The sequence below is a fragment of the Hipposideros armiger genome, unplaced genomic scaffold (assembly GCF_001890085.2).
Source record: "Hipposideros armiger isolate ML-2016 unplaced genomic scaffold, ASM189008v1 scaffold_482, whole genome shotgun sequence".
NCBI lineage: Eukaryota > Metazoa > Chordata > Mammalia > Chiroptera > Hipposideridae > Hipposideros > Hipposideros armiger.
This window is the reverse complement of record NW_017731832.1, coordinates 160775-172357: the sequence shown is the minus strand read 5'-3', so window position 1 is coordinate 172357 and position 11583 is coordinate 160775. Positions and strand designations below refer to the sequence as shown.

Below are 11583 nucleotides of genomic sequence, written 5' to 3'. Positions count from 1 at the left end.
GGCTCCTCAGGCAAAGGCACTCAGACTGGGCAGGAACCAAATGTCATTTGTGAGGCCACTCCCGATTTATGGGATTTGGTACAAAGGCTTTGAAGAGGCAATAAAATTCATATTCTGCTAGGAAGTCACAACAGCTGAGAGTCCTGACTTAGCAAACCAAATGCAACATTTTTTTACAAGACAAGGGATTCTGGATGGGTACGAAAATCACCGTCTAATGAGATTAGCTTTCTGGAATAAGAATGGGGTTTCCCAAGAGTAACATGCCAACACCCCAAGAAGAGGGTATATAAACGCCCCAGAGAGGCCTTGAGAGCCCAGAACCTGAGCTTCTTGCTGATCTGCGACCTTCATCTGCTAGCATCATGGCCACCCAGATCTGCTCCCCAATCTTCTCTTCTGGGTCTGTCAAGGGCCTCTGTGGCACAGCAGGTGGCATCTCTCGGATGTCCTCCATCCGCTCTATGAGCTCCTGCAGGATTCCTAGTCTTTCTGGTGGGATGGGATCTGCCTCCTCCATCAGGCCGGGTCTCACTAGCCTTGGGAGCTGCTTGCCTAGCTCCTGCATGTCCTCTGGGTGCCACCCTTCTAGCTTTGTTGGGAGCGGGGTGCCTAGCTCCTGCATGTCCTCTGGGTGCCACTCTTCTGGCTTTGCTGGGAGCGGGGGTTGGTTCTGCGAGGGCTCCTTCAATGGCAGCGAGAAGGAGACCATGCAGTTTCTGAATGACCGCCTGGCCAACTACCTGGACAAGGTGCGCCAGCTGGAGCGGGAGAACACGGAGCTGGAGTGCCGCATCCGGGAGTGGTATGAGTCTCAGAGCCCGTACATCTGCCCAGATTACCAGTCCTACTTCAAGACCATCGAGGATCTCCAGCAGAAGGTAAGGGGGACGTGGCCCCTCTCCTGCTGGGCAGAGCTGGCCTCTCTCCTGCTGGGCAGCCCAGCCCTGGGGGGTGGGGTAGGGGGCTGTCTCTCCTAAGGGACTACAGATGGGACTGTAGCTCTTAGGGATTCTCCTGTCAAGGCAAGGTTTTCTCTCTAAGGTCTTGGTTTTTGGAGGATCCAGACACTTCTGCTGCTTGTAACCTGTTGCTGGCCATTCTTCTCCTCTCTCCTGTCGCAGCCGTAGGAAGGGCAATAACATGCACCAAGCTGCTACTAGACACAGGCACTGTGCCTGACATGTGCCTCTCCACGGCTCACTTACTCCTCATCTTGGAGAGAGGGGCATTACTGGACCCATTTAACAGATGCGGAAGTTGAATTTTAAGGAGGTTCTGAAACTTGCCCAAGGTCACGTGGCCTGTCAGTGTTGGATGCAGAGCCTGATTCCAGGTCGGTCTGGTTCTCTCCAGTCACCTTAGTGCATCCTACTGTGCCACTGGGGGCTACAGACATCAGGACCGACGGCCACTGACATTCCTATGATGTATCTCCTAGGACTGACGCTTCCTTCATACCTGGGCCCAGGGCTCAGGGCTGGAAATTCTGAAGGTGCTGGTGGCATTCAGAGGCATGGCCTCTGTGAGATGGCTTACCCCCTCCCACCTGCCCCCACCCCGCTGGGCCTTCCCCAGCTCATGGGATGCCCCTTGTTCTCCAGATCCTGCTGACAAAGGCTGAGAATACCAGGCTGGTTCTGCAAATTGACAATGCCAAGTTGGCAGCTGACGACTTCCGGACCAAGTGAGTGGGCCCGATCAGGGGAGGTTTCTGTGCTGCTCCCTTTCCTTTGTCCCTTGCCTTTGGGAGCTGGTTAGGTGGGAATGAGGCCAGATGGAGCTGTAAGTGGAAACGCAGTATTGACCTTGGATCCCTTCCGGGTCAAGGGAAAAAACCATCGTGCTGCCGACCCCAAATCAGCCACTGCAGTTGGACAGCAGGGCAGGGGGCCCTGCCTGTGCGTGGCTCCTTGGCCACAGACTTGGCAGAGTTCCTTGTGTGCAGGTACGAGTCGGAGCTGGGCTTGCGGCAGCTGGTGGAGGCCGACACCAACAGCCTGCGCAGGATGCTGGATGAGCTGACCCTGTGCAAGGCTGACCTGGAGATGCAGGTGGAGTCCCTGAAGGAGGAGCTGCTCTGCCTCAAGAAGAACCACGAGGAGGTGAGGCTGGTGCTACACGACCTCCCAATATTTCCCACCCAGTGGGGAGCCACCATCAACCCTGGGGCATAACAACTGACAACCACTTCCGCAGCGACTCCAGCTGACATTTGTTGATGACTACACTTACTATGTACCAAGAACTATACAGAACAATTTGCCTTTCCTTTTCATTTCCTTTCATCCTCACAATAATCCCAGGAGGGATATACTAGTAACAAGCTCCATTTTACAGATGAGGAAACTGAGGCACAGAGAGGTTAAGTCTCTTGCCTAAGGTCATACACATCCTACACTCCTGCCCATGACACCAAATCTCCCTTTGGACTGGAGTGCATGATAATTCTATTTGCCTGGTGCTTGCATCGTTTTATTTTACTCTCCCCAATCTCCTGATGAAGTAAGTATAAGTCCTTGAGGAGACTGAGGCTCAGAGAGGTTAAGTATCTTGTTTAATGTCACAGAGCTGGCAACTGAGGGAGGGGGTTTGAACCTAGGTCAGTTGAACCCCCTCGTCCAACATCCTTTTCACCACCTTATGCCATTTTGCCTCCTCTGCAGGAAGTCAATGCCCTCCGTTGCCAGATCGGGGACCGACTGAATGTGGAGGTGGATGCCGCTCCCCCAGTGGATCTCAACAAGATCCTGGATGATATGAGATGCCAGTATGAGGCCCTGGTGGAGAATAACCGTCGAGATGTGGAGGCCTGGTTCAACACCCAGGTGGGGCTGCGGGCAGCCCAGGACCACCAGCTCCTGGGGTGGGGTTACCCTTGCCAGTTGTTTCACTTGGTCTAACCATACTCCGGGCCCTCTCATGTTCCTCAGACCGAGGAGCTGAACCAGCAGGTGGTGTCCAGCTCGGAGCAGCTGCAGTGCTGCCAGACGGAGATCATTGAACTAAGACGCACGGTCAACGCCCTGGAGATCGAGCTGCAGGCCCAGCACAGCATGGTGAGTGGCCCCTGCCTGAGATCCTCCGGCCTCAGTAGGTGGGTTATCATGGGGTGTGATCACAGTGATATTCAGAATCCCAGGGCTGTGGATGTCTGGCCGGGATTCCCTTCTATTGGCAGTTCTCCCTCTTTCCTGCTGCAGCGGAACTCCCTGGAGTCCACCCTGGCAGAGACGGAGACCCGCTATAGCTCCCAGCTGGCCCAGATGCAGTGCCTGATCAGCAATGTGGAGGCCCAGCTGGCTGAGATCCGCTGCGACCTGGAGCGGCAGAACCACGAGTATCAGGCTCTCCTGGATGTCAAGGCCCGGCTGGAGTCAGAGATCGCTACCTACCGCTGCCTGCTGGATGGAGAAGACTGCAGGTGAATGGCTGTGGGCCTGGTGGAGCCAAGGTTGGGGAAAGGGCTCACCTAGACCCACCCTTGGTGCCCCAGTGACCGCATCAGTCCTAGAAGTGGTTTTTGCACAGATGAAGGGGGAGCTTCAAAAGCCTCTTGAAAGTGATTCCTTCCAGTCCCAGGCTCTGGTCATTCACAGGAGGACAAGCTGGCCCTACACACAGCACTTGTCCAACCATTATTTTTGGCTGGGAGTTTCTAGTCTTGACTCCTGCAGCCCTTGGGGATTTCAGAGGCACTGTCTGAGGCTGTCTGTTGTTGTCACCCACCTATCTTACTGATCCCCCAAATCTGTTTAATCTGGATGTCGGTGCGATGCCCCAATGTCGCACACCCCCTGATATGATTTTGTTTCCTCAGGCTGCCTCCTCACCCTTGTGCCACAGAATGCAAGCCTGCCATGAGAGTTCCTTACGGCTCGAGCATGCCCTGCCCGCCGGCTCCCCACATCAGCACCCAGGTCCGCACCATCACTGAGGAGATCAGAGATAGGAAAGTCCTGTCCTCCAGGGAGCACATGCAGCCCTGCCCGTTGTAACCGGGGCCCACAGGAAGGAGGACACCCCTGTGGCTCCCCGCTCTAAGTGACCCCCTTTCCCTAGAAAGGCTCCCCGCTCAGCAGGTTTTTCTAACAAAATACTTCTTATGTGGTCTTCCTGGACTTAACTGCTTTTATGCATGCACAACTAGGTTTCCCTGGAAATTTACCCAATAAAGTGTGTTCTCTTGGCATAGCAAACTCGACTCTGTCTATTCTCATGTGGTTAGGTTGTGGGGGTGTTTGATCAGGGGTTGCAATAATGTTCTGGGGTTTGGTTTCAGGCCTGTCTTCTCTGGCTCTAAATGGTAGGAAGTGACAGGGTGATGAAAATATTTAATAATGGGGATACTCAGGCTCTAGTCTACAAGAACAGATGCTGACCTAGTTGGGATGGGTGCTGGCCATAGCCCACAGAATTATCAGCCCTGCCCATGGGTACCCACCTGGGTTGACTCCAGAAGAGACAAAGGCTCCCAGGCCAGTCCTCAGCAGCCCTGCCTAAATCTGGTTGTTACCTCTCTCTTTTCTCCAGGTTCTCCCTTGTCCAGCTCCCATTAACCTGCTCCCCCAGGCCTGACACTGGGGGACAGTTCAGGAGAAGGGGTTCCAGGACCAACCAGAGAGAGGCAAACTCCAGGCCACCAGCCTGGGCTAACTACCCCAGGGAGGGGAGTTGGGGTGAGCTGGGAGATGAAGGTGGGAGGTGAATCCAAGTCCCTGACACTGGATACAGAGCTGAAGTGAAGGGTGGCGGGGACAGGGAAGTGTGTGGGGAGGTCAGACACGGAGCAGGGGGAGAGGACCTTGAGACAGGGCAGGCTTCAGAGTGCCCTGGACTCTATTGGCTGAGCTATGCCTGCCTGGGCATTGAACCTGACCGTGCCAGGTCCTGTACCCCTCTGATCGAGGAGCATGGCCTGTGAGAATCCTGAGGACCTCACACTTCTGTTTCTTGCCTCATTCTTCAGTTGAGAACACAGGCCCAGAAAGGGCAGTGACTTGCCCCAGGCCACACAGTGGTGAGTGTTAGAGACAAGGCCATTGCTCAGCTATTTAGACTCTGATTCTGGTGCCTTTCCCAGCACACAGGCTCTCACGTCTCTCCATATCTGTGCCTGTGTCTGTGTGTGTCTCTTCTTTTCTGCCTCTGGGCTCTCACTTGAGCCCAAGAACTCCATGGGAAAGACCTGGCCCTGCCTTATGTCACCAGGAATTTGGTGCTTACCCAGAGGTGCAGCAAACACATCTCAGGCCTTAGGGAAAGATGTGCGTGGGCAGACTCGGAGCATCCTGACCTGAGCTTAGCTTTGCACTTGCGGTGGGCACCCAGTCATGTCATGTGACCTCTCTGGTCTCGGCTGGTTCATCTGGGGAATGGGGCTGCAGGAGGCTCAATAGGACAATGTGTGTACAGTACTTGGAGGTGGCAGCTACAAGCGTTGGTGTTAAATGAAGGGTCCCCAGATTGAGAGTGGGGAATGGGAAACCCCCTGGGTGGACCCAAGCTCTGCTTCTTTACATGGCAGGACACTGGCGGGGCCCATGCTGTCAGTCAGCAACACCCTTGGAGCTGGACAGTGAGCCTGAAGGCCTTGCCCTCAGAGGACCTGCTTGGCTTTCGGGCAAGAGGCCGGGAAGGAGGGCCCTTTCACATGGTCTCACCCTCACCCTGCCCCGCTGCTCTCTGTGCTCTGCTCTCCTGCTCTGGGGCCTGAAGTCTAAAATTACTGGCTCATGCCTGAGGCTCAGGAGGTGAGAGGTGGGCAGCCAGGAGTGCAGAGTGCAAACACCCCTGTTTGCTGGTACATGGAAACAATCAGGGATTGGGGAGTAGACTGAGCCTTCCGTTCCGGCTATAGCTTGAGCTGCCTGGCTACTGCATCAGAGCGGGCAGACAGACTGCACAAGATTGTGACCTGACAAATAATTATACTGCGAACTCCTTGAACCATGCAGTGCATTCCCTTTTTATGCACACTCTGCAGTTTACAGAGTGCATTCACAGCCTCATCTCATGCACGCCAACAGCCCTGAGTGTCAAAGCTACACATTTATGTAGCTTTGTCTGGCTTTTTATTAAATTGTTCAGAGCATCTGCATTGGTTAAGGAACCCTTCCTACCCTCAGCCTTATGCACGCTCTCAACTGAGTTCCAGTTTAAATCACTAACCGGTGTGTACAGCAGAATTCAACACTGTTGTGGACTGGGCAACGGCACTGGTAGACTTTAATCAACAGATATGTACTGAACACCCCATGCTGGAAAACCTAGTGCTAATACAGGGGCTCATCTGGGGAGAAGGGGAGTAGGGAACTGTGGAGAATAGGCACAGGCCTCAAGGAGCAGATAGTCCATGTCTGGAGACCATCCCACACACGACCACACAGCACCAGGGATGGCAGGCGTGGGTGTGGGCATGCTGCCAGATTCTTCCTGGGGCGACCAGGGAGGGCTTAGGGGAGATTTAGAACTGGTGGAAACCTTGATGGACGGGTAGAAGAAGGACGAAGGAGGGAAAAGGGTATTTGAGAACATGGCCAGGTATAACTGGGTCTTGTTCTGGGGATAGCACAGACCACATCTGAGCAGAGTGCAAAGGTCCTGTAGGCAAAAGCTATTAGGATACTTGCTAAACAACATCAGTTCTTGCTGACAAGGGTTTCTAGGTAATTATTCTATTCAAAAGAATGCTTTTTAGAACGGAAGTAGACCAGAACAATTTATAGGCTACTTCATAGCTTTGAAACTATTTATATATTTTATAAAATTACCTGAAAAAAAATTCATGAAGGGTTAGCCACACCTTTCAGACCAAATTGGCTTATGGGCCTGTCTCCCTTTGGGCAGAATGGCTTTTGGCTCAGAGAACACTTTGCTCTCTGCCAAAGGGGCTGGTTCGCCTGGGCAGGTGCTGCTCACCTATACAGAGATGCCTAACTTTTTCCATTGCTGAGTCTTAGTTTCTTCATCTGCAAGAGTAGGGATAGTAAGACTGACTTTGAAAGTAGATTTCCCTCCCAGCTCCCTACATACATTTTCTCTCCTTCCTTCCTCATTGCCTCACTTTCTATGCTCCCTTCCTCTCAAGTCCTTTCTTTCCTAGCACAATTCACCATGGTCAAAGCATTCATTCATTCATTCACTCAGTCATCCATCCATTCATTCTGAGACATCTAGGAGCCCAGCACTGTGCTTGACACTACACAGATTTCAAAAGAAGTACGAGGTCAATCCTTGTCCCCAAGAACTTACAGTCTCCCTGGGAAGACAGGGCTGAAACATGAGACAATTTGAGGACATCAGTGAACAGAGGGCCAATGGATCAATCATAAGTCTCTGCTATGGGCGTTCAGAGCTGGGAGGGTACAGGAAGGCTGGAGCAGGGAGCAAACATTCCAAGCCTCAGTTTACTCATCTGTTAAATGGGGATGTTGGCGATGTTGCTCTCATGAGGTTGTTGTGAGGAGTAAATGAGACAATGCATGGAGAGAGCTCAGCATGGGGCCTGGCAGGTGCTAAGTGCTTAGTGAGTGATGGCTACTGTCATTAGCCTTGTTATTAATAGGGCTGTGTAGGGGAGAGAAACCCCTTTCAGGTAGCACAGGTGTGGAGCGCTGCCTGGGAACACATGTGACCCCCGGGGCTGTGTAAACAGCATGGGGCTTCCTGGCCTCCACTGCTGTGGCTTCTCTGGCCTGCAGGGCGGCCCTTGTTGTGTGCAGAGCATATTCCAGGAGGCTGCAGCTTAGCAGGGTTTCAGTTGAGTCCTGTATTCACCTGAGTGGGGAGCACAAACACCCAAGGAGGTGCACCAGTCTCTGAGCTCAGCTGCGTCCTTGCACCAGGGCATGGATTTCCAGGGAGGAGAGGCCGAGGCAGCTGATGGGGCTCTGAGATTGTGCTGGGCGGGCGGGTGCCAGTCACACCAGGCCCCTAGGGTATGGGAAGGGCACAGTGACTCACAAGAGCTCTGCATCTGAGGGCCCTAAACACACGCACCTGGCCCGTGGGATGGTGGCCTGTGTGCTCAGAGCCCATCCACACTGCCTGGTGACAGTTGCTTAGCATCACCAGTGTGAGTACAATAAGACTCCACTCACATGGGGACTGGCAATCATAGAAGCTGCCCTTGCTGAGCACTTACCATGAGCAGATGCTGTTCTAGAGGCTTCACACTCCTATAATCCTCAGAGCAGCCCTAGGCAGCAGGTACTACTATCTTTTTCTCAGTTTACAGATGAGGAAACTGAGGGATGGAGAGAAGTTAAGTCACAGAGTTGGTATGTGGCGGGGCTGGGATTTGAACCTACAGAGTTCACATGTAACCTCGATTTTGTGTTGCTTCTCCTGGGACAGCAGAGGCTGTTGGCATCCCTTTGTGGAGCCTAAACTATTTGTCCTTTTTATTCTCCACAAAGCCTGACCATATCCAGCAGCCTGGGGCAGGATTCCGGAGCAGTGGTAGAGGCGGGTGGTGTAGTGGAGAGGGTTGGCGTTTTGGTTCTACTGGCAAGCTCTTATCATCCCTGAGTCTTGGTTTCCTCAGCTTCTAGAAGGGGATAATAAGCTCAGGCTCAAAGGGCAACATGAGGATTGAATGAGACCACGCTCTGGAAAGCACTGATCGCCCTGCCAGGAAGGCTGCTGGTGCTCAGCTCACAGCTGTTCTCCTGATGGGACAAAAATACCTGCCCCCTAGAAGAGTAAGCAGGACCCCATACCGCAGGGCAGACCAAGAGGCAAGACCCACCTGCCCTCTCGCTCAGCTCCTAGCCCCTCTTGCAGGCCCACCTGCTTGGCAGGTTGGATTTGTTGGGGAAATAATCCACCTCCATCAAGTGGTCTAGACACCTCCTGTAGCAGAGATAAAACTCTGAAGGTCAGCAGCCTCTTTGAGCCTTCTCAGGAGGCCTGTGAGTCAAGGCCACTCTCTCTGTCCCTGGGCAACCAGAGGAAAGTCTTCTCCAATTTTCAACCAAAGCCTGGAAGACATACCTCCCTACATATGGAGGTGTCTCCACAGGCGGGTGCCCACTTAGCTGACCTCTAGTTGTTTTGGCTGGAGCTGAGGCTGCACAACCAGAACAGACTTCCTGGCAAGGGAGGCAGTGGGGATGTGTCCACTGAGGCTCTGCTGTGTTTGGAGTGACCGATTGAACCATTTTGGCTGGGACTGAGGGATTCCCTTTCAGCACTAAAACCGGAACAATCCTGGGGAAAATGTGATAGTTGGTTACCATAGCCATATTTCCTAAGCTGTTCTAGAGCCTTCTGTGTCTCCTTGAGAATGAGGCCCCTGCCTTCTTACAAGAATCAGGCTTGTTCTTCTAATGCCCCGGAGCCAAACTGAGGCCTCCTCTATTCCCTTGGGCCCATAAAAGGAGCCAATGCTGGAGAAAGCCAAGGCCAGGCTGGACTCCCACACTTCTTAACGAGGGGGCTGAGGTCTGGGCTCTGATGACGGGCCCCTTTGAAGAACTGACAAGACTTGGTCTCCCAGCAGCGTGGGGCGGTGGAGATGAGTCTCAACGTAGGCACCAGTCCAACGGGGCTCCTTTTTTACAAGGCCAGGAAATGTTCACGGGAAGCTAAATAACAGTTAATGAGGGGTTCTGATAGAAAGTGGTATTAACTTTAACGAGGAGAAAGCACTTTGTAAAGGCCAACGCCCACTGGGGCAGAGATATAAACCCAGGTGAGGAGCCCCGTCTCTGCATTGGGGGTGTCCGGCCTTGAAGATCTGTCACTAGTGCCCGGGCCTCTGAGGCTATGGCTTCCAAGTGCCTGAAGGCCAGCTTCTCTTCGGGGTCTCTCAAGGGCCTGGGAGGGGCCCATGGGGGCTCTCCTCGCGTGTCCACCATGTACTCCAGCAGCTCTTGCAAGCTCCCAAGCCTCTCCCGAAGTTTCTCTGCGTGCTCAGCTGGCCTGGGCAGGAGCAGCTGCAGGGCCGCCAGCTGCCTCCCTGTTCTCTGCCTCCCATCCGGAGGCTTTGCCACCAGCTACAACACGTCCGGGGGCTGGTTTGGGGAGGGCCTCCTCACTGGCAGCGAGAAGGAGACCATGCAGTTCCTGAATGACCGCCTGGCTAACTACCTGGAGAAGGTGCGTCAGCTGGAGCAGGAGAACGCCAGCCTGGAGAGCCGCATCCGCGAGTGGTGTGAACAGCAGGTGCCCTACCTGTGTCCCAACTACCAGTCCTACTTCCGGACCATTGAGGAGCTCCAGAAGAAGGTGAGAGGTTCACAGTGGCTTTGGCTGCTTAGGAGCCTGACGCCACCAGCAGTGGACTGGGCGCCAGAATCTGTGGCGGTAGCCCTGCTCCCATGGGGCACTTCAGAGGTTCCAGAGCGTGTTCACACTGCGGCCTCATTTGCTCCTCCCAGTAACCTTATGAGGGAGGGATCATCAGCCCATTTAACAGATGAGAACACTGAGGCTCAGGCTGGTTAGGTGACTTATTCAAAGTGTTCCAGTGAGCGAAGCCAGAGTTTGAACGCAGGCTCTCTGAACTAACTGGTTGTGTGACTTGGGTACCACAACCCACTTCTCTGAGTTTTGATTTCTCCTTCTCCTCTTTCTCCTCCTCCCCTTCTTCTCCTTCTTCATCAGGGGATTGGATTTGATGTGTTTGGTACAGATGAGGTTTCCTATAACTAACTCGGGAAGGAAAAGCCTGTCAGAAGTTTCCTTCTTGCTCAGCCCACATCCCTTGTAAGTCCCAGCTATTTCCCAAGGACAATTTATCACCAAGGACTCAGAGTAAGCTGTTGGTGATGACCTGCCCAGAGCCCCCTGGGACACAGGAAGACAAGAGGAAGCCACCATGCCAGGTCTTGCCTGCAGCATTTCCATGCCTGCCTCTCTCTATCCCAGGTCGCAGACACACTGCATGGAAGGGACCTTAGAGGTTTCCTGCTCTGACCCCCTCAGCATGCCCACAAGCCTTCATGGAGCCTCAGCTACCAGGAGTCCGGGGATGGGTGCTGCCTTCCCTCCAAAGGCAGCTCGTGCCAGCTTTGGGGCACTCCAGCCAGCAGAATGTCCTTTCTTTTTTCTGAAGTCACTTGTTTATTTCCCCAGACCCTGTGCACCAAGGCGGAGAACTCCAGGCTGGTGGTGCAGATTGACAACGCCAAGCTGGCGGCAGACGACTTCAGAACCAAGTGAGCTGTCCTGCCTGCCCCTTGTTTCAGGGCTGATAGGACTGGACATGGGTGATGCCTGGACTCAGGGGTTTGGCCACAGTTAGTCGCTAAGGTGGCATTAAGGTGGACACACAGCATCAGGCCAGTCTGGGGTGGGATCTGACTTAGGTATAAAAAGGAAATGCAGCTTCAGGAGCCCTGTTATGTGCCTACCAGGTATGAGATGGAGGTATCCATGCGGCAGCTGGTGGAGTCGGACATGAACGGCCTGCGCAGGATCCTGGATGATCTGACCCTGTGCAAGGCCGACCTGGAGGCCCAGGTGGAGTCCCTGAAGGAGGAGCTGCTCTGCCTCAAGAAGAACCACGAGGAGGTAAGCAGGGGGGAGCAGGTGAGCATGGGGAGCAGGTGAGCATGGGGAGCAGGTGAGCATGGG

At 53.8% G+C, this 11583-nt stretch overlaps 2 protein-coding genes across 4 annotated transcripts in view; both read left to right on the top strand.

Moving 5' to 3' along the window:
• The first annotated feature begins 365 nt into the window (after positions 1–365).
• Positions 366–4128, top strand: KRT36 (keratin 36). 3 transcript variants are annotated; one of them, XM_019667124.1, is made up of 8 exons: positions 366–577; positions 617–881; positions 1605–1687; positions 1949–2105; positions 2667–2828; positions 2934–3059; positions 3204–3424; positions 3821–4128. In XM_019667124.1, the coding sequence occupies exons 1-8, from the start codon at positions 366–368 to the stop codon at positions 3996–3998; spliced, it is 1404 nt and encodes a 467-aa protein (XP_019522669.1). In that variant the 3' UTR covers positions 3999–4128. The 3 variants fall into 3 exon arrangements, with proteins under 3 accessions (XP_019522669.1, XP_019522670.1, XP_019522668.1); XM_019667125.1 differs by having other exon boundaries at positions 366–881; positions 3884–4128; XM_019667123.1 differs by having other exon boundaries at positions 366–881.
• A 5643-nt stretch (positions 4129–9771) lies between these two features.
• Positions 9772–11583, top strand: part of KRT35 (keratin 35) — a 4203-nt gene continuing 2391 nt past the window's right edge. Inside the window, exons 1-3 of the mRNA XM_019667127.1 lie at positions 9772–10233; positions 11083–11165; positions 11364–11520. Coding sequence (XP_019522672.1) covers positions 9772–10233; positions 11083–11165; positions 11364–11520 — 702 coding nt within the window. The remainder of the gene's footprint in view (positions 10234–11082; positions 11166–11363; positions 11521–11583) is intronic.